Below are 23,595 nucleotides of genomic sequence, written 5' to 3' on the forward strand. Positions count from 1 at the left end.
TTCACTTGCTGCTGTGATCTCAACATGAACCTACTCAAGTGCTTATTTACCTCATGTTAAGTAATATTATCCCCAATATACAGAAAAAAGGAGAAGCTATCAACATAGCTGAGTGAAAATGACTGGACCCTGGCACTGGGCAGAGAGATGTGTGTGGAAAATGTTTTAATATAAATCTGGACAAAAATAATGCAACAAGTTGGGGATCATCAGTGGGGACCAAAGCAAGAAGAGAACATACTCATTATCCCGTCTTTCTGAACCATCTCCGACATCAAACACAAGGTAAGGTTGAAACGGCCAGTCTGATGAACATCGATAGGTTTCTGTCTGTCTATAAAAAAGCAGCCACCATTCAGAATGTAAGCTGTGTTATAAGAAAATCTTTTATTATTATTACTACCATTTTTCCATGTGAGGGAGGGAACTTCTTTTATAGATGTGTATCTGTGAGAGGTACAAGATGGATTTTATTTCTATTCTACTGCTAGGGAGAAATATGTCATTAAAATATAACAATTATGGCAGGGTGCGGTGGCTCATGCCTGTAATCCTAGCACTCTGGGAGGCCAAGGCTGGAGGATTGCTTGAGCTCAGGAGTTTGAGACAAGCCTGAGGAAGAGCGAGATCCTGTCTCACAAAAAAAAAAAAAACCAAAACAAACAGAAAAAACTTAGCCAGACATGGTGGCACGCGCCTGCAGTCCCAGCTAACTCGAGAGGCTGAGGCAGGATCATGTGAGCCCAGGAGTTGGAGGCTGCTGTGAGCTACGATGACACTACTGTACTCTAGCCAAGGCAACAAGATTAAAACTCAGTCTCAAAAAACAAAGCAATTATGATTGGAAAGTTACTCATAATAATTGAAAAAAAGCATACCATAAAACATTATTGTAGAATATGGTCCAACTTTTTTCCAAACATTTTACAAAGAAAAAAAGTAAAAAAAAAAAAAAGGGGTGGGGGATATGCATAATAAAAAGGACTGGAAGTAGATATACCAAAATGTTACCAGTGATTATTTCTGGGTAGTATAAATATGGGTGATTTTTTTCCCTTTTTTAATCTGTATTGGCTGTAATCAGCACGATGGCTTTCATTAAAAAAACTAAAGTATCTATTCTTCCTAAATAGCTACAAATAAAATAAGCTCACAAGCAATCGAAGGGAACCCACCTATTTGTTTTCAAGCTTCTGTTATAAATATAATTAGAAGGGAAGAGACATATGTCTGGATGCATCCTGTACTGAATAGTAAGCTGTACAATAGGTAGTCTGCCGATTGTGTTGTGTTCTACGTTCTCTTCCAGCAGTTTGTAGAAGCGAGCCATCATTGATTGGTCGTAGCCATATTCCTGTGCTTTCTGAGAGGGGAAAAATAAGACAATAATTTCCAAAAATTCATTTATACTTTTCCCATTGTTAGAAATACAATTACTGAGCTTAACATGTACATGGCCAAGGTTCAGGTGGCATAAGATTACCAACAACCACAGATTCAGAGAAAGGACAGGTTTGTGACCCTGATTCTCAAAAAGCCATGATTATTGAATATAGTAAGTTGAGGTATTTTCTTTTTATTTAGAATACCCACACACTGCTTATGAAAGATGTAATCTTTGGAATGGCTACAACCAATGCTATTCTGATGCTAACAGATGCCAACCAAAGGAATCACTAATATAGGAAGCAAAGAAACATAACAAAGATTTTAACAATTGTTTCTGGGGTATGCCCTCACAAAAAGAAGTATTGACTGCCATTGTAAACTGCCTTTTGAAGACCAAGTTCTTCATCCATTCATCTCGTAAGTACTGAGCACCTACAATGTGGAATGCTGAGATTGCTACAGTGAGTAAGATCAAATCTCACAGAACTCAGATTCCAGTGGAGGAGACACACTCCAGACTTAGAGTATGAGCATCCCTAATCTGAAAATCTGAAACCTGAAATGCTCCAATGAGCATTTCCTTTGAATATCACGTTGGCACTCAAGAAGTTTTGGATTTTGGAGTATTTCAAATTTTCAGATTAGGGATGCTCAAATCCATACTAAATTGAGTTCACAAACCAAGTAATAGGTTATAAGCTGCCATCTGAAAAACAGTGACCTTAATGAAGAATGAAAACTGTTTTAATGTTATCACAGTTGTGCCATAGGATATACTTTTGGATGATAGCATCATTCAAAGATTCAGAAAGGATTATGTCTTAAATAATCCAGAAGTAAAAATGTGCTCTGGAAAGTGTGCTAAGATGATGGAATCTTCCCGAGTGATGCTGAAGACACCGGCATTGAAGATGTATATGCAAAGCTTGAACATACCTGTTTTTATAAACTGTGAGAGTGGGAAAAAGGGCAATTTTCTTAATTAGCATATTATTTGTAAGTGTGATTTTAAATAGGTTTGTATAACTAAATAATTACTAATAGATATTTGACAATTTCATCCACTTCCCTAAAAGTTGATCTATTCGAGTTAGACCAAAACCTCATCTTGAATCTTCTGTTTCAGGAAATAGAAAAAGGGCTTATACAAAATAATACATCTACTTCCAGACAAAAACTTAGTCGATCCTACAAAATGATGTGGATTTATATCTTCTGACATGGAAGGATGGCCCTGATCTAAGAAAAGCCAATTCTGCACAGAACGATTCTGTCACCGTTCAACAAAACCAAATCCACATATATATACATGCATACAAACCTTATAATCACTACATAGCATATTTCACTAACTTATTTACTGTCTGCTATCCCCAAGAATGCAAGCTCCACTAAGGTAGTGATTTTGTTTATTTTCTTCACTGTCATAACTCCAAAACATGAAATAGTGCCTGAATTATGTTGGCACTCAATAAATATATACTGAAAAACCGGAATAAATATATACACATATGCCCAGTAAAATCTGTTAAAATACTCATCAAACTGTTCACAGTAATTATCCCTAGAAATAGGTGGTTAGAAAGGCGTGTTGTAGAAGTGACCTTTGTAATTATTTTCTGAATTTTCCTCAATAAGCCTGTTTTATTTGTATAATAAAAAAGCAAAAATGGATAGAGTTTTCTCATTTGCTGTTTTTATCAATCAGTAAAGTTGAGGCCCATTCACAATCCCTTTTCACTACATGCTGAGGCCCTTCAAGAAGTTAAATCAGTAGATTTTTGAAATATTGCATTATTTGAAGAAATATGGTATAGAGTTCGCTCTTCATTATTCTCCAAGAACAAAAGTCACCTGCAGCAGTTCTTCCCTACAGACACAGGTTTTCACTCAGCGATGAGTGTGCTTCTGGGCTATATCCTAGCATGATCAGGCACCTGTGCTCAGATGTCATACAAAGAACTGCACTATCATTTTGAATAATTCCCAAGTCAAAAACCACTAACAATAAAAATCACACGCATGCATTTCGCACTTCAACAGAAATATTTTGAAAACGATCTGTTCTCTGGAATTGTTTATGAGCCACTATTCTATATTTGTATAAATAATCTATGTGATTAGTAAAAAATTTTATTAAATTTCAAAACCATGGTCTACACCTATTCAGATTATCTCAAACATCTACTAAGTCCTGATTCTGATGTGCATTTCTAGGAGACATCTTTAGTGAGATTTAAAAAGAAAACAAAGTAGAGTGAACCACAATCTGGAGGTGCTTATCTTCCCACAGGCAGAGTTCACAATTAATCATTTTTTCCCGCCATCTTTGCTTTCAAATCATGCAAGAGGTACACACACTTTCTTGTAGGATAGAATGCTCTATTCTAAAATTGGAAATGTACTCCCAAAATAATTTCTTTTTATAGTGTTTTCCTCAAATTTGCACATATTTAAACAAAAATCAGGAGGTTGGGAGTCTTTTCCTTATTTTTAAAGTTCTTTTATTATTGTTTTGGTATTTGTGTTATTCAAATAAATCCAATTCAGCCTTTAAAATATCTGCACCCCCCTTTCCTGATGGGAAAGAGCCTGACCGTCCACAGGCTTCCGGTCCTGATGTTTACACGCTCCTGCCACACGCAGACACAGAAACACAACATTGAGCAAAGGGATATTTTTAGAGATTTTTTTTTTTTTAAAACATATTAAGACATAAAAAGTGGTTTTCTTTTCTGTCATTCCCTACCTTTCCCTCCAAATAAGAGATATCAATCCAAGAAAGACACCCGCCTCCTGAAAACAAACAAAAAAAGCCCCTTCCACCTTAAAGCAACCTGAACATGAAAAAACTTACCATAGAAATGACAGTGGGAGGGAGCTGTTTAGGATCTCCTACCAGAACAAGCTTGTTGCAGCGATGGATGAGTGGAGTAAGAGTCTCAACTTCACAAGACTGCCCAGCCTTGGTCAGAAAGTACAGAGGGACAAATTGTCTTGATTATCTTTGCTATTAATTTATCCATACATACTTTAATTAAAGTTCTAAGCATTCATAAAAGTACTACATTCTCCTTCTGTACCAAATATCAAAAATGAGCATTTTCTTTCATTAGGAAAAAAAAAAAACCCTTAAACACATACAAAAAAATCAAACATATTTGGAAGTCAACCACCATGGAAGCCACTACCACTTGGGAACCAGCCATAAGTTAGAAGGACAAGTAAGCTCTAGGTTTGCGTTCTCTGTTCCTGGGCATGAGCCTGAGAAAATTTTTTTCTCTTCTAACGTTCTTTTAGAATTTTCTGAAGTTCAAATATCTCATTAGGTGTGCCTGTCTGTTTTCCCCAATCTTTCTTCCTTGCTCCCCAGCAGGCCTCTTCAATCACAAGACTCAAGTTTCTTTTCAATTCAATGACATTTTCTTCAATTATCTAATCATTTCCACTTTGTTCTGTCCTTTCATTCTGGTAAATATTGGATCTTGGGTCTCCTGGATCAACTCTCTGTATCTCATGCTCCTTCTGTCTTCTGACTCTATATTCTAGCAAATGGTAGGTACCCAATAAATGTTTACTCAAAGAATAAGCTAGCAATAAAGGATGTAAATTGAAAACACTGTGGCTCAAAGCTGTATTAAACCACTTCAAAAGGCATTCCTACTTCAAGAGATATTCCAAGCAGGAGCTAGCACCCAGCACAGATTTTGTTACAAACAGTCATCCTTAAGACTATAATCCCAATACTGGAAAAGCAATTTTAACTATGGTGGGTAATTAACAGCATATTACACCATAAGGGAATACACATGTAATGGGAGGTAAAAATCAGATGCAAAAAAACCATTTTATCAACATCTTAGCTGCCACAATTCATGTAAGGCTTACTCCTCATGGTACTAGTCAAAAGTTGTATGGCCCCTTGCTCACTGACCTCATCAACAATGACACAACTGAAGGGAACACCCCCTTGCCCACGAAAAGCAGACTCTAATAGTAAACCACCACTTGTGCTCAATGTGCAGCAGATGACATGGGACTCTAAGATGATGATACTCTGTGTTTTCTGTGGGCGTCCTTGAACCTAAGAGAACAAATAAAGGTTAATCTATATGCAGTTGCACATAAACCCTTGATTATGACAGGCCTATTTTTACTACAAAACACCCACCATTTATTATGTGACAGAAAAATATTTAGTAAAAGTTAGGGGGAAACCTGAAATCTAGAAAATAACAGAAACATTCAAGATAATCAGAAACAAACCAGAAAAAATATTATGCTCTGCAGTCGAAGCACAGAAAATGATTTAAGCACCATTGGAAAAAAATTTATTCAAGGTTTGATTTGGTCAAAGCAGATTACAATCCTTCTTGTAGCCAGATGTATATAGCCAGGTTTCAGAATAAGTAGAGATTGAAGAATTCTACTGAGTTGTGAAACAATTATCTGAGTAAAACCAGAGTTAGAACTAAGGTTGAACATGTATTTTTCTGTTAGACAATGTAAATGGCCCCTCACAGCGTGTACCATGGAATGCTCACATTAGTACACCGGTACTCTTATCAGAGATTCAGGTGGCCTACTTCTGCTACTGAGAGGCAGCAGTGATTCATCTCTGCTATATATTGGACCATGGAGCTCAAGAGGGTGGCACTGCGGCCCTCCACAACTTACAGGGCAAAGCACTGTCAGCTCTCTCCTCGGCCATCTAGTGAGTAAAAATGCCAAGCATGACTGAGTCAATGGTCCACAGAACGCGTGTAATGAGCAGCAAAACCCACAACACCTGTGAACATGGACTTCATCATTCTATGTGGGAAGATTTTGCACTCAGTTTAAAATTTTAATAAAGAGCTTTCACATAATTTTTAGTTTAAATAAAAATAAACTGCTAATAGAAATATGCATTAAATTCAGTTGTATTTATTTAGCCACACAGAGAAGGCTAATAATACATTCAAGAGAAAAACCTCAGCTCAAAAATACTTGTAACATCTCTGGTTACAATTACCCTCCCTCTCCGACCTTGCTTGGTCTGATTAGGGCTGCATTCTGACGATCATGACATACATTTGACTCCGTCTAGCTTCACTTCATCTAAACCTTATCTGCTATTTTTACATACCAAGAATACTGGGGAAAACCTATACACGTTACAGGATTATGATGATCAAAGACAAATACAGAGTTAAGGCTCTAAGCCAAGAATTGCAAAAACAAACAAAAAAAGCGCTGTACTTTTTTATGCCACATCCTACCCATCATCACTCTATCCAGGCCGGAGCACTGGAAAGCCCACAGTGACCTCCTTCGTCCTAAAGCTCACACAGGTGATTTTCTTTCTTTTTTAATAGGGAAAATACCCATAAACCTACTTTCACTAACTATTTATCTGATTATTATAACTGGTTTCTGCAATGGGTGGAAAGCAGAAATAGAGCACTTTATAAGAGAGATTTTAAATATTTATCCTGACCTAAAACAGAAAAAAGGTAATTTATAATCACACTTCTTTTTTTGAAATCTCAGATGGTAGTAAGAATTCATTCTTAGGTTAAAGAAACAAAATGTGGCCGGGCGCGGTGGCTCACGCCTGTAATCCTAGCACTCTGGGAGGCCGAGGTGGGCGGATCGTTTGAGCTCAGCAGTTCGAGACCAGCCTGAGCAAGAGCGAGACCCCGTCTCTGCTAAAAATAGAAAGAAATTATATGGACAGCTAAAAATATATATAGAAAAAAATTAGCCGGGCATGGTGGTGCATGCCTGTAGTCCCAACTACTCGGGAGGCTGAGACAGGAGGATCCCTTGAGCTCAGGAGTTTGAGGTTGCTGTGAGCTAGGCTGACGCCATGGCACTCACTCTAGCCTGGGCAACAAAGTGAGACTCTGTCTCAAAAAAAAAAAAAGAAAGAAACTAATGTAATGTAAATAAATGTAATTACACCATTTTCTCCACTTCCATAGTTATTTGCAATTTTTCATAATAAACATTTTAAAGTGTAATTGAGAAAAGCCCATAGGTAGTCTGAACCATTTCATAATTAAATTAAAAAAGAGACATCAACACAATGCTACAGGTGAACTACTTACCTCCTTAATTTTAGAAGCAAGTTCCTGCCTTTCTTTAGAAACTTCGGCAATTTTTTCATCTAATTCTTGCCTCTAGAAAGAATTGGAATGCCATCGTTAAAACTAAACCAAGCCTTTTGTTTATTTTTAAGTTAAGCCTAGGGATACAAAACCAAGCCTTTTAAAAAGCTTTCCAACAGACTGCTTCATATTTTGAAAGAGTGAGCCTATATTTTACCAATGAAACACTTATTACCAGCTTGTCTTCTCTTTACCAGTAAAGTCCTGACATACTTTCTGTATTGCTGTGTAAGATTCAGTTATGTCGTATGTATTGCATGTATGCTATCTGTCTGCTTAGCATTCTAACCCTTAGAACATCATTCCTTCACTAACTTCTAGATGGTTCAAATAAGGTTGTCAATCATACCCCGACCATTCCTCTGGCCACAGTGATGGGCCTATAATACAGGTCTGGTAAATCATGACACCTACTCCCTTAAAAACAGGGATTAGAACCGCTTGTCCACCCAAGGACTAATCAAAGTCCTTCCTTGGAACTGACGCATGGATGCTGGGAGAGAGACCTTCTCTCCCTATGGGGTTTTTAAGCTGGGATGGTAGAGCCCAGAGATGTTGATACTTATTTTCTTCTGGAGAAGAAATGGCTAACACAGAGAAAAAACAATCAAGGAGTGGAGAAATGATATCATTTGAACCTCTGGATCCACCCATGCTGAAGCTAATATACTCTTGAATTTCTCAGGTATATGAGTCAGTAAATTCCCTTTTTGTCTAACCTAATTTGAACTGGGTTTCTTTAACTTACACCTTAAAGATACCTAATAAATTTAGTATAGCTTTAATATAGAACAGTCCAGCTTACAAGCCAAATGCAATGCAGCATCTGTTTGTTTAAATAAAGTTTTTTGGAACATAGCCACATCCAGTTTTTTATGTGTTATCTATGGCAGCTTTCATGCCACAAAAACAGAGTTCAGTAGCTACAACAGAGACCAACTACATAGCCCACAAAGCCTAGGATATTTATTAACTTGCCCTTTATAAAGAAGTTTGCTAACACTTGATATAAAGACATACCACTTTAGTACATAGTTTTATACATGAATTACACCATTCCCTAATAAAAGAAGGGCATCAAATACTCATCAGCTAGTTTTTATACCTATGAGTTATTATCTAAAGATATTAAGAAATGTTTAGATACCTGTATTTCCCGCCCAACTCTGCATAAAGCTCGCTGACGGGAAAGCTCATCTAGTTGATGATCTAGAGAATCCTTTTTTCTATGCATATCCTGAACATGAGAAGGTAAGTCTTTTTCTAATAAAAATAAAAATAAAAATTATATGTTAATTTGAACAAACTCACACACATACACAAACACAATGAGAAGGAAAACTAGTTTCCAAAGCTAGGATTATTTCTGGGGTCTCCAAATTACCTTTAGTACCCAAGTAATTTTCTATCATATGAAAGGAAATCTAGAAAACACTAGTTTGTACTTACTCATTCTGTGGTTAACTTGGCTGTCCAAACTGAATTTTAGAACCTCATTATTAATAGACTTTTCTGGACCCAGTCGTACTAAATTTATATCTCCACAGTTTCCTGTTGATAAAAAAATCACACTTAAAAATTAGTAAGGACACTGCCGATATATGCTGTCTCTATACATAGTATCTATTTCTAAGAAAATATGAAAACATTAGTATAACAGAATCTCAACTCTGCAATGTACTATTTATGTGACCTTGCTAGCTTTTATTAAGTAAAAGTGCTAAGTACTTGGCTTTCAGGGTTGTGAAGAATATCTGAAATAATGTATGAGAAGTCACCTGGGCAGTTGCTGGCATCTAATTGATTGACAGTTCATGTTAGCTCCCTTTCTCTGATTGTTAATAAAGTATGTTCTATAGAACATCCCATAGCAAAATAGATTTGGGAAATGGTGAATTTAAATAAATAAAGGAGTTCTCTTAACCACAGAATATTTCAAGGACTTATATATTAATGTGGTTTAATTTCCAAAACAGAATCTTATTTGACCATCAAATCCTTTTTTGCAGAATATTCAGTATAAAATCTTTGAAACTATGCTTCACATCACATTGCTACTCCAGAATCCGAGGGACACAGGTGACAGAAATGCTTGAATATAATAATTCCAGTGACTACAAACACCATTTAACCTGCCTATTAACCACATTTTTATTTCAGATCACGTTATTATTTAATCTAAAAATTTCCCACTGCCTCACTGTGCTAAATTATAGCAATCCTGCAGAGTTTATTAGTATTTATCCCAATCTGACACATCATACAGTAATTTGTTTACAATCTCCTTCCACTGTTAAGTCCCAAAAGAATAATTTTGTTTTGGTCCCTGCCTAGAACATGCCAGTGCACATAAGTACAATAAACATATGTTGAATGAATGGCTTATTTTTACAGTTATCTACCGCATATTTTTGATCCTGGTTCAGCTCATTCTCCTAAATTTGAGGCCAACCTCTCTGGTCATGATTTACTTGAGGGTTTTGAAAATTGCTTATCTTGGACAGATACGGTAGCTCACCCCAGTAATTCCAGCAACTTGGGAGACTGAGGTAGGAGGATCACTTGAGGCCAGGAGTTCAAGACTAGCCTGGGCAATATAGCCAGACCCTGTCTATATAAAAAAAAAATTAGCCAGCCGTGATGGCACACACCTGTATTCCTGTAGTCCCAGCTACTCAGGAGGCTGAGGTGGGAGGACTGACTGAGCCCAGGAGTTCCAGGCTGCAGTGAGCTTTGATCAAACCACTGCACTCCAGCCTCAGTGACAGAGCGAGACCCTATCTCTAAAAAAATAAAATAAACAAAAAACTGCTTAACTCACTGTGTTTCCGAAACCAGAAAGGTGGATGAGATTACCTGGAAACTCACTCACTATAAATATTAAGAAATGTTTCGTAAATTATAACAGACATCCTTTACATTGCAGGGTGAGCTCAGAAGAATGTAAGAAATTCCTTGAGGCCAAAGAGAGAGAGTGAGAGAGAGCGCGCGCGCATGTGCTAAAAACTGGACTTGAAGGCCCCTGAGCTGCTGTGGCAACTCTGAGGGAGCAGGGTGTGAGGTGAGGGTTGACCAGTGTCTATGTGCTAGGTGTACGGTTGACCAGTGTCTATGTGCTAGGTGTACGTTTTGCTCTTTAAACCAGCTTTACTGAGGTATAATTTACATCCAGTAAGATGAAGAGATTTAAAAATCTTTAATTCTATGAGTCTGACAAATGTCTACATTGCCAAAACTATTAATACCATTCCAATAAAAATACAGACATTTCTATAATGGGGGCTTGGATTTTAATGTCCACCAGAAAGTAAAGGTACCTGCAAGAGGCAGATGAGAAATAAGTGTATCTATCTTGGCCTGGACTCAGCCGAGTTAGAAATAAATTCTCTCCTCATATTTTCCAAACACAGGCCTGTGCCACATGTAAATTTAGGGAATAAATATATAACACAGAAAGTGACAAAGGGGATCCAACCACAAATACATTTGAAATTTTTTAAAAAATAAGGATGCAATGAACAATTTTATGCCTATATATACAAAAACCTTAGTCGAAGTAGAAATTTTTCTTAAAAAATTATTAGTGAAACTCATTCAAAACTAGAAAACTTGCATAGACAGATGTAACTACTAATGATGTTAAAACAGTAGATAAATATGTACCAATTCTGTCAAAAAACAGACAAAAAATATAAAACAATACTAGTAACAAATTAACCTTCAAGGAACAGATAATCTGTCTTACACAAAACATTCCAACAAATAAAAAAATTCTCAACTCATTTTTTAAAGTCTACGTAACTTCAATTCTAAAACTAGACAAAGCTATTAGGACAAAGGAAAATTATAGACTGGCCTCACTTATGAACACTAATTTCAAAGTCCTAAATAAAACATTAGCACTTTAGCAATGTGTTAAAAATAATATAAGATCAAGTTGACCTTATTCTAGGAATTAAAGCTATTTTAACATCAGAGAAATACTGTAATTTACCATAGTAACAGATTAAAGAAAAACTTCATTACTATTTCAATGGAAGAAAAAAAAGCATGCAATAAAATTCAACACCCATTTATGATAAGAACTCTTGGCCAGGCGCGGTGGCTCACGCCTGTAATCCTAGCACTCTGGGAAGCCGAGGGGGGTGGATCGCTCAAGGTCAGGAGTTCAAGACCAGCCTGAGCAAGAGTGAGACCCCGTCTCTACTAAAAATAGAAAGAAATTATCTGGCCAACTAAAATATATATAGAAAAAATTAGCCGGGCATGGTGGCGCGTGCATGTAGTCCCAGCTACTCGGGAGGCTGAGGCAGTAGGATCGCTTAAGCCCAGGAGTTTGAGGTTGCTGTGAGCTAGGCTGACGCCACGGCACTCACTCTAGCCCGGGCAACAAAGCGAGACTCTGTCTCAAAAAAAAAAAAAAAAAAAAAAAAAGAACTCTTAATGAGAAAGGAACTCTTCAACTTGATAAAGGAGATATACATATATATGTATACTTATATATAAAAATATATAAAAATACAAAACCCAGAAACATCATATATAATAATGGGGAGATGTCAGAGGCATTTCCTTAAGGACACTCAGGACCACTAGAAGTAGTAAAACGAAGTGAAAATGAAAGTGGTGAAGAAGAAGAAAAAGCTCTCTTCACTCACAGAAGGTATCACTGCTCTCTAATTTAAAAATCCAACCTAGACACTCACTTGCTTCATCCTAGTCCTGACCCTGCTGTGGAGTCAACACACCTACAAAGGTGGTTAACCTCATGCTGCCAGGGACAGGTAAGCAAAACCACACCAACGCATGAAAGGAACAAGGAGGAAGCAAAAACAAAACAAACAAACAAAAACAAAACTGCACCAGCTGCGCACCACACGGGGACTGCTCTTAGGAGTACAAAATGGTGCGACCACTTTCAAGAACAATTTGGCACTACCTAGAAAACTAAAGATGTACAAAACCTTCAACCCCACATTTTCACTTCTGGACATATGCTAGAAACCAGTGTTTTTACAAACACTTTCTAACTTTGACCTATATTATAAACTACACTTTACACTGAAACCCAGCACAAGTATGTGCGCGTACGCACGCACAACTGAAAGAAATTTCACAGAACAATAAAGGTTGAGTATCCCTAATCTCTGAAATGCTTGGGACCAGAAGTGTTTCCAACTTTGGATATTTTGGATTTTCTAATATTTGTATTATATCTGTCAGTTGATCATCCCTAATCCAAATATCTGAAATCTGAACTGTTCCAATAAACCAATGAGCACTTTCTTTAAGCATCATATTAGCACTCAAAAAGTTTTGGATTTTTGAACATTTCAGATTAAGAATACTCAACCTGTATTTACCCTCACTGCTCATACTCTGTTCTTTTCTATTTTCTTCTGTTGTATTTTAACTTTTTAAAGTATGCTGATCCTGGTATCCCTAAACTGATTTTACAATCCATTGGTACTGTGGTCCCCAACCCCCTGGCCATGGACCAGCACCAGTCTGGTCTGTGTCCTGTTAGGGACTGAGCCACAGACTATAGCCCCCCGCCCGATCCCCTGGAAAAACTGTCTTCTATGAAACTTAGGAAATGGGTGTGCGGGGGTGGGGGGGGCAGGGGGCGGGGCGCACAGCAGGAGATGAGCAGCAGGCAAGCCAGAAAGCTTCATCTGTTATTTACAGCCACTTCCCATTGCTTGCATCACCGCCTGAGCTCTGCACTGCCCCTCCCCCATCCATGGAAAAATTGTCTTCCATGAAACCGGTCCCTGGTGCAAAAAAGGATGGGACCACTGCATTAGTAGTCACAATCCACAATTTGAGAAGCATTGCCCTAGAAAGCTGCATGTATATGGAAGAGACATGACTAAGAACGTTGTGCTTTAGGGTATTCCTTTTAACTGTTACATAGTATTACACAGTTCAATTCACTTATCTATCACAGTAAACATTTTTATACCTGATTGGAGAAATATGCACAATTACAAGAATGTTCACTATAATAAAATCTGAAATAAAAAATTGAAAAGAATCTAAATCATGAATGGATCATGAATAAACTGCACACTCATACAATGAAACACCCTCTAGTAGTTAATAATACATAAAATCATCAATTTCTCAAACGTAACGAACAGTAAGTGGAAAGAGCTGCAGACAGACGATGTACTGTTGGCGTTAAAAAACAAATGGATTCTACAAGTAGGTAATGCATATGTAGTTAAAAGGAAAAATGTGTTGATCCCTCAGAATAAAGATAACATGTCTCAGCCTCTTTTGTAGCTGAGTGTCCGCCAAGAGGACGGACATAAGCAGAGGTGCTACTGGCAGCATCTAGGAATCTTCCTTAAAATATGGCTAGTATGCTCCCTTTGCCCCTCCTTCATCTTTTTCTCCCCCTTGCTGAAGCTGGAGGAGCTATCCCTGACCAGGAGGCACACTAAGAAATGGAGGCCACACATGGGGGAGCAATAGATAGGAGGGGCCTGGGTATCCAAAGACTCTGAAGCAGAGTCACCAAACCAGTAACTCTAGTCCTAGTCCCAAAATGTCCACCTCTGTGCTCTTGAATAAAAAAGAAGGAAACTTCTATCATTTAACCCGCTGTATTTGGAGTATCTATTATTTGCAACCAAATCTAATCCTAATTGATAAAAGGCACTGTCAGGTATCCTTACAGAAAATAAAATTTGGCAGGGAAGACAAGACACATGAGCTTTAGGAAAGCAGTCTAATACAAAGTCATAACCCAAAATGAGCTGTATGAAGTGTGTTAAGGTTAAGTAAATAGAAATAATTTTCCATCTTCCCTGAAGTGTCCTGAATCATCTCTGGTAATGCTCTTCACTAGTTCTACTGGAAAAAGTTATTCCTATAGTGCATTTAACATCTCTAAGCTTCAGTTTCCCCACCTATAAAACACAGATAGGAGGATCAATACCTCGTTCACAGGATTACTTCAAGGGTTGCTGACACATGGTAAGACGCACTCAGTGACTACAAACGATATAAGCTGATATAAGCCCGTGCTTACTGAGAGCCTCCACGTTCACCACCTCCTACTGTGCTAGGACTTTTCAGTCACCCAAGCTTTGCTGAGCCTCAACTAACTGCCAGGCATTGTTCTAGGCACTAGAGACACTTCAATGAACCAATCCAAACCCCTGCCTTTGTGGAGCTTACTATATTCTAGTTATACTGAACCACTCAATGTTCTCTGGCCCTGGTCCTTTTTACTTCTAGTAATCCCTGCTCAAGTCCCCCTCCCTCACCCCCCAACTTCCTGTGGCTAACTCCTACTTGCTCTTCAGGTTTCATCTTCAACATCATTTCCTCCACAAGCCTTCCCTAGTTCTCACAAGACTGAATCAAGAGCCCCCCTGAGGTATCTGAAAACACCTCCCATTTTAACCCTATTATGGAACTTACCACACTATGCTGTAATTGTCCCCCTGACCTGCCCTCTTCCTCATTAGATTGTATGTCTCCTTGAAGGCTGCACTGTTAAAAAATCAGTACTTGGTACAGTGCCTGGCATCAGGTAAATGCTCAATAAAATATGTCCTAAATGAATCAACAAGTACATATGGGCCACAGCCCCAAGTAGAAGTTATTACCAGGATTGGTTTGCTCTTTGTCATTTAAAGCTGCTCACACTAAACACGGAAAAGAAAAACAAATTAGAAACCCATGTAAGTATCATACCCAAAGGATTCTTCTTGTCTTTACACTTTTCTTTGAATCCGAGGATAATTTTTTTCATAAGTTCATCCACAGCTGCATTGGAAGGTGCACACACAAGGACACGGTTTTGTTTGATTTTGGCATTGAAGTTTTCATCTGAATGCCCCTTCCTCTGGTTCTACAATTTGCCAAACACATACCAAACAAATAAACACACAAAAAAAAACTGATGAACTCTATTACATAGTTTTACAGTTTTTCTTCACTTCCATGTATGTTTGAAAGTTCCCATAATGAAGTTAAGAATAAATAAAAGAATTTATATCTTACATTGATATTAAAATTACTCTGGCATAAAATTTTGTCATAACTGCTTTGAGTCTTACTTTACCAACCACTCACTTTAATCAATACTCAATCCAACCAAAACATAGCCCAGGAATACATTCAAGACAGTTTCCTGGCATTAGATGTGACCTATAATGAAGCCTAAAGACCACCATTCTCGTCCTTAGGATTTTTTTCACGCAAGATAGTATTTTCTACTCTTTGTACTTAGAACCTTCCGTCTCTCTGCTATTCTTCTCTCTCATACAGTTCTACAGGGTATCAAAAATATACACAAAAGGGGAAAAGGCACTTCAATACCTATTTATATGTCAGTTAACTCAAGTGAAGTACAATGACGTCCCCAGTCCACAGCACCAGTGCCTTGATCACTCACACCTACCTCTGTCAGCAAGCGGTACAGGAGGCCAACAATAGTTTTTGATTTTCCTGTTCCAGGTGGTCCATGAATTAGGCAGATTTTGGCAACTGCCGGTGACTGTTTCACCATGGCATATGCAGTTTCTATCGCTTTCTTTTGGTCTTCATTGAAATCTTTTAAGTAGGCAATCTATATAAAAAGACATTTATGAGAATGAGTTGTTCTTTCTGTAGTGGCACACGAGAGGAAGATAATGAAAAACATCCATTCAAATTTCTTCCAATCTGTGTCAGGCAAAAGCTTTGGTTATGGTCAGGTAAGACCTCAAAGTGACTTTTGATCTAAAAACCACTTTCACTGTTAGAAGGAATGCTAATTACTTACTAATTACTAATCAGTGCCTGTCGGCTTCAAATACTTACAAGTACCACATCTACATTTTTGTTTGTGAGTCTTACAAAGATGACCACAACAAACTGCATTTAATAATCTATATTTTTCTTCTATTTACTCTTTGTTTCTTTCCATTTCAGTTAATTCTCTTCTTGGACAGCAAAAACATTCCAAGACTATTTCTTTCCTAACACACTGTGATATAGTGGAAAAAGCACGGATTTCAAGGTCATATCTAAGCCTAAATAAACTTCAGTTTTTTTGTTTTTTGTTTTTTTTCCCCAGAGACAGGATCTGGCTCTGTCCCCTGGGCTGGAGAACAGAGGCCCAATCATAGCTCATCGTAACCTTGAACTCCTGGGCTCAAGTGATCCTCCTGCCTCAGCCTCCCAAAGTGTTAGGATTATAGGTGTGAGCCTGTAATCCCATGCCTAGCCTAAACTTCAGGTTAAATTACAAACTAGGTTAATAAACTCCTGACACCTCTCTAAGTCTTAGTCTCTGCTATTCATTAAATCTAGGATTCCTTTAAAAAGGTGAGAACTGACTGAGATAAAGCACAGGAATGCCTAGCACACCACAGGGGTTTGAAAAATATTAGTTTTCTTCTGCCTTTCTCTCTGTTCATTTCCTGGAATTTATACACTGCTCCTACAGTGAAAAAAACATGTTCACACAAGATAACAACTTCATCTTTGTCTTTGCAACAATACCAGTCAATTCTCCATCAATCATTCAAATACAAATTTAACATTACTAGCAAGATCCCTACTGCTGAACTTTATCACCTAATGAACATTTAAGTAGGGTGCTGATCTAACATTTTAACATTGCTCTTCCAGTATACCTTCAACTCTACTGTATTGTACCTTTTCCTGAGGTAAGCTGACCAACCTAATTACATACTCTGCAATATTAAAGAAAACCTAGCACTAAACTGTGCATTCACAGTGAATGTGTCCTTGTTGTATGCAGTAGCTAACAATATGATGCTTAAACATCCTGACATAAAATTTTCTTTTTATCACTCACAATTCGCTCTGACGTTGTAGTCAGTAAATCTTTTGTACAGAAGTCCATGGGGTTTGGATTTAGAACAGCTCTAGCCAGTTGGTTCCGACCATTCAAGAGAGACATGGCTTTCAACTTCCTTTGTGTAGTTACCAGAGAACTGATTACAATACACTTCACAAGCTCATTTAAATTGGCTGGCAAGTTATCTTGAGTTTGGATGGAAAGGGAACACTCAGACTTCCCATTACGCACTATTATCAAGAAGGAGAAAAAGCAATTTCAGTTACCAGTGAATAATGCTGTCCAGTTAAAAAGATAATTCAGAGCTAGGTATTTCATAACTTACATTTTTTTGTATGATATATTATTTTAAAAATTCATTCAAAAACTATTTACTGAATGCCTCCTAAGAACCAGGGAATGTTCTGTCCTCTAGAGGCTTATTTTCTAGAAGAGGGAGACAGCGAAATAAACATGTCAGATGGCACTAATGTTATGAGGAAGCAGAGAAAGTGGACAAGGAAGTAACTGAGGATGGAGGCAGACAGGCTGGTCAGGGAAGGGCAGCCTGACGACATGATACTGGAGCAGAGATTTGAAGTAAGGGAGTTCGTTATGTCCTCAGCAAGGGGGAAAGAGTGCCACAGGCAGAGAATTAGCAACCACAAAGATCCTAAGGCACAGATGTGTCAGAAGTACTTTATGAACAGGGAGAAGGTCAATATGGCTGGAAGGAAAAATAGGGAGAAGAATGCTAAGCAACACAGAGAGTTAAATTGGGCCTGTACTTTATAGGGCTCTGCAGACCACAGTAACGATTCTGGACACTGTTCGGAGGCAGGCAGAAAGCCATGGGGCAGCTGTGTGTAGGGAAGTAACAAGCTCCACGTTACATATTAAAAGAATCATTCTTACTGCAGAACAAAGAAAAAACTGCAATGGGAAAAGTACAGAAGCAAAAAGGCCACTTACAAGGCTACTGCAATAATCTAGGTAAAAGTGAATGGTAGTTTGGGCTAGGATACAGAGGTGGGGACTGGAGTTTGGATTTACTGCAAAGGATGAGTTAAGAGGATGTGCTCATCAATTAGATGTAGGGTGTGAGAGAAAGTAAGGAACACGGATGATCCCAAGGTTTTTGGCCTGAGCAACTGAAAAAATGGAGGCCCCACTTAACAAGATGGGAAAGACTAAAGAAAGAGCATATGTCAGGCACAAAATCAAGTGTTTACTTTTGGACTAGTAGGTTTGAGATATCCAACAGGTCTCCAAATGGAGATATCAGATAGACAGTTTTGATCCAGGAGTAGTTCAGGGAAGGAGACTGTCTCAGAACTATAAATTTGATAAATGTTATTGTTTGCAAGAGCCAAAAGCAAAGAATAATCCATATATCCCTGTTGGAACTCTTCTAAATGCATTCTACACAAAGAATTAAGCTGTTTATGCTAACAAACACAGCACACCTGTTATAATGCAGCATAATGTTGCCCTAAGGAGCTTTATTGCTATTTTTTTAAGGTCTCACTCTGTTGCTCAGGCTAGAGTGCAGTGGTGTCATCATAGCTCACTGCAACCTCAAAACTCCTGGGCTCAAGCAATCCTCCTGCCTCAGCCTCCCAAGGAGCTGGGACTACAGGCACACTAATTTTTCTTTTTTTTTTTTTTAGACAGAGTCTCACTCTGTTGCCCGGGCTAGAGTGAGTGCCGTGGCTTCAGCCTAGCTCACAGCAACCTCAAACTCCTGGGCTCAAGTGATCCTCCTGCCTCAGCCTCCCGAGTAGCTGGGACTACAGGCATGCACCACCATGCCCGGCTGATTTTTTGTATATATATATTTTAGTTGTCCATATAATTTCTTTCTATTTTTAGTAGAGACGGGGTCTCACTCTTGCTCAGGCTGGTCTCGAACTCCTGACCTCGAGCGATCCACCCGCCTCGGCCTCCCAGAGTGCTAGAATTACAGGCGTGAGCCACCGCGCCCGGCTAATTTTTCTATTTTTTTGTAGAGATGAGGTCTCACTATGTTGCTCAGGCTGGTCTCCAACTGCTGGCCTCAAGTGATCCTTGCACCATGGCCTCCCAAAGTGCTGGGATTACAGGCCTGAGCTACTACACCTATAACATTTTTGTTATTACATTACCTTAGGGAGAGAAGTCCCTACAATCTAGTGAATGGGAGTGATGTAAACAGCAGATTCCTTCCAGAGTTGTCCAAGTTAAAACAAACAAATAAATAAATAAAATAGTAGATTCCTTAAGCTAACTTACAATGAGTTTTATGTTTCATGTTCTCATTAGTAATTAGCCACAAAACCAAGGTTAGGATGTGATTTAAGATATCACAGATGGCTTGCAAGTTGTTAACAGATGGTTATAGCAAACACAATGACAGACGGAGGAATGTACCAGAAGAGGAGGACATTACAAAAGAAAGCTTTTAAATCATAAGGCTATAGCAATAAATACGAGGTCTTTTCCAGATGAGTCTAGAAAAACTAGGAAAGGGACTCTGAATGGCAAGTTGTCAACACACAGCAAAAACATGTTTCATAAATGTTTATCAAATACATGGCTGGTAAACCACAATTTTGAGGGAAATTAGAAGATGAGTTTGTATCTGATAGATTTCTTGTTAATGTCTCATTATTTACTTACTGACTGAAGTGCGGCGAAACTTGTGAACATAACCACAATGATATTCATGGAGATCTTGCATGCAATTTCTCTCTATATCTTTCTTCTCTCCATTCTGTCTCTCAGTAACCAAAAACACCAAATCATTTTCCTTTGGATGTAGCTGTTTAGCCAGTTCACATTCCTCCAAATAAACTATGAAACAACAAGAAGTCAAAATTTATACAACTCTAACAGAATTATTTTAAGTAAGAGTAACTCAAAAGAAATTAAATCCTTGCACTTAAGTTCAAAGGTATACAGCACTAGTAGACTTTGTATGTACTTTAAAACGGCAATATAATCCAATGAAAAATTTAAAATATCAATTACAGATTTATGAAACTTTTCTTAAAAACTGCTACAAAGGCAAAATAGAGAAAATCATAATATTGAAAACTAGCTAATGTACTTTCTTTCCTAGACATATATTCTGGTTTTCAATCAAGAGACTTTCTTGTCTGCTCCCTACTTGCAAAATCCCAGGAGAAAATACAAAAACAGATCCAAGTACAGTCATGCAATACATAATGACATTTCAGTCAATGATAGACCGCATATACAATGGTGGTCCCATGAGACTGTAATATTACATGTATTTTTATTGTACTTTTCTATGTTTAGATATCAAAATAGTTCCGATTGTGTTACAGCTGCCTATAGTATGCTGCACAGGTTTGTAGCCTGGGAACAACACCCCATACTGCATAGCCTAGGGGTATAGTAGGCTATAGCATCTAGGTTTGCATAAGTAAACTCTATGATATTCCCACAATGACAAAATCGTCTAACAACATATTTCTCAGAATGTAAGTAATGCATGACTGTACATATAAGAATTTTGAAACTTTGATGGCATTTCAAACAAGAGGGAAAAGATAGTCATAAACTAAATGGGACTGAGAAAATACAGCAAGCAATGGCATAAAACAAAGTTCAGTACCAATCACCAAATCCAGCACTATAGCCTGAAAAATACAAAACACTGATCAGAGAAATTAAAGACAGCCTAAATAAATGGAGAAATATACTAAGTTCAAGGACTAAGACTCAATACTGTTAAAATGTCAGCTTTCCCCAAATTAATCTTTAAATTCAAAGCAATGCTAGTTAAAATACTAGTAGCCATTTTTATAAATATTGACAAGTTGATCCTAAAATTTATATGACAATATGAAGAAACTTTTTTAAAAAGAACAGAACTAGAAGGCTTAAAACTACAGGATTTCAATGCTTCTTATAAAGTTACAATAATCAAGAGAGTGTGGTATTGGTGTAAAATAGATACACAGATAAAAAGAACAGAATGCAGAGTCCAAAATACACCGGCAATCAAGGTCAATTGATATTCTGACACAGGTGCTAAGGTTATTCAATGGGGAAAGGAAAGTTTTTTTTCAACAAATGTCACTAAAACTGGATATCTATTTTTTTAAAAAAGCAAAAAGCCCCTTAATTCTTACATTAAATCATACACAAAAATTAACTAAAAAATTGTCATCAAGGCCGGGCATGGTAGCTAACACCTGTAATCCTAGTGCTCTGGGAGGCCAAGGTGGGAGGATTGCTTGAGCTCAGGAGTTCGAGACCAGTCTGAGCAAGAATGAGACCCCTTCTCTACTAAAAAATAGACAGAAATTTGGCTGGCCAACTAAAAATATAAAAATGAAAAAATTAGCTGGGCGGAGTGGCACAAGGCCTATAGTCCCAGCTACTTGGGAGGCTGAGGCAGGAGGATTGCTTGAGCCCAGGAGTTTTGAGGCCAGCCTGGGCAATATGGTGAGATGCTGTCCCTGACATGAAAAAAAAAAAAGGAACAGCAAATAATGAAACTGAAAAAAGACTTCAAACTTGCAATAATGCATACAAATTAAGAAGAAAACAATATTCCTAATGGGGAAAAAAAAGAAGAAATAACATTAAGAGGCAATTAAAACCACATCCCCAAGAATACAAAGAACCAGTAAACATTGGGGGACAAAAACTACAACTTTAAATGAGATACATTTTTTCATACATAAAATTGGTCTCACTTAGCAAATGAGGGAAATGCACATCCTTACATGATGTTAGAAGTGAAAATGGTATTCCTTTTGGTAGTCACAGACAATATGAATCAGAAGTCTTAAGATGTACATATAGTTTGAGAGCAAAGGGACCTATTCAGAGTGTTTATAATAGTGAAAAACTATAAATAAAGTACATGTCTAACTAGAAATATTGGTTAAATGAACTACAGAATATGGTTACAATGGAATAATTACAACTGTTAAATATGATATACTGTTATTATTTAATAACACTGAAAACATTTACAATATATTAAATGATAGTAAGTCAAATGTATGCTTCATGAAGGCAGGAACTTTGTGTTTTCTTCACAGCTACACACTCTGCATTGGGAATCATATACTATCAAGTATAAAATAAATATACTCGATGACTGAATGAGAAATGTCACAAAATAACTAAAATGATCCCATCTCTCACACACACAGACACACATACTTCATACAGGTGAGTAGAAAGTCTGGCAGTAAGATACACACTAATATGTTAATGGAATTATCTCTAGATAATGGGAACTGTGAGTGATGTTTATTTTATTTCTGGCTGTTATTATCTAAATGACCTACAATGAACACGTAGTACATTTCCTAAAAACATACACACATGTTCATTTTTTTCTTAAGCGGATATACAGAGTAGGATGGATGGGGTGGGGGTAAAAGAGGACTTATGCATTTCATTTTTAAGAGTTCTGAATGTCTCGTGTATTTAACTAGTACATAATAGTGATACGTGGCTCAGACCAACCATGAAACAAGAAGACAGATGCCAAGACTATTACTGCGATACTCCTGCCAAGCCCCTCCACTCACCCTCTCTCTCATTCCTAGCTTCCACTGACACTTCAGCTTGTGGAATTCTAATTACAGAATGGGGGAAAAACCAGGAATTTTATTTTCATAATTATCCCGGTAATCATCCTCATTAAGATTTTAAACATATTCTTGTAAGAGGTTGCAAATTCAGCTTAGAAAACCTATGTCCCCCAAAATTTAAATAATGATCATCTCTTAACTGGAAATCTCCAATTATTGTATCATATATTCCAAGTTGCATAAGAAAGACCTTACCCACAAACTCGCAGTATTTTTTATAATCAGCAGGAAATTTTCGTAAATGCAACTGATAGAAATTCTCTTTATTTGGAGAGCTGAGCCATTCCTGAGCCACCTATATAAAGCAAAAACACAAATTAAGAAAGCAAAAACATTCTGGAAAGCCACAATAAATAGCAAAATTTTCCAAAGCAAGCAACTGTAAAACCAGAGAACTTAGAATCTGAGGTGACAGAAACTAAAATTTAATTTGTGGCGGTTTAATAAAACTGGCTAGAATTCTCCTACCAATTCAGTAGCCAATAACTACATTTGGTTACGTAAATTTAACTAAAATCTTAAAAATTAAAAATTCCTCAAACTGGCCACCCTTCCAGTGCTCAATAGCCACCTGTGGTTACTATACTCCTTGCTGCAGATGTAGAGCATTTCCAGCAGTGCATGAATA

At 37.5% G+C, this 23,595-nt stretch overlaps 1 protein-coding gene across 1 annotated transcript in view; it reads right to left on the reverse strand.

Moving 5' to 3' along the window:
* The window catches only part of SETX (senataxin), a 70,025-nt gene that overhangs the window by 13,163 nt on the left and 33,267 nt on the right, over positions 1 to 23,595 (reverse strand). The window contains exons 11-22 of the mRNA XM_069476998.1: positions 23,163 to 23,262; positions 20,005 to 20,178; positions 17,365 to 17,597; positions 15,961 to 16,128; positions 15,252 to 15,408; positions 8,991 to 9,092; positions 8,689 to 8,804; positions 7,482 to 7,553; positions 5,324 to 5,473; positions 4,247 to 4,354; positions 1,176 to 1,363; positions 242 to 334 (exon numbers count right to left, since the gene is read on the reverse strand). Coding sequence (XP_069333099.1) covers positions 242 to 334; positions 1,176 to 1,363; positions 4,247 to 4,354; positions 5,324 to 5,473; positions 7,482 to 7,553; positions 8,689 to 8,804; positions 8,991 to 9,092; positions 15,252 to 15,408; positions 15,961 to 16,128; positions 17,365 to 17,597; positions 20,005 to 20,178; positions 23,163 to 23,262 — 1,661 coding nt within the window. The remainder of the gene's footprint in view (positions 1 to 241; positions 335 to 1,175; positions 1,364 to 4,246; positions 4,355 to 5,323; positions 5,474 to 7,481; positions 7,554 to 8,688; positions 8,805 to 8,990; positions 9,093 to 15,251; positions 15,409 to 15,960; positions 16,129 to 17,364; positions 17,598 to 20,004; positions 20,179 to 23,162; positions 23,263 to 23,595) is intronic.

This window comes from Eulemur rufifrons, chromosome 7, assembly GCF_041146395.1.
Source record: "Eulemur rufifrons isolate Redbay chromosome 7, OSU_ERuf_1, whole genome shotgun sequence".
NCBI lineage: Eukaryota > Metazoa > Chordata > Mammalia > Primates > Lemuridae > Eulemur > Eulemur rufifrons.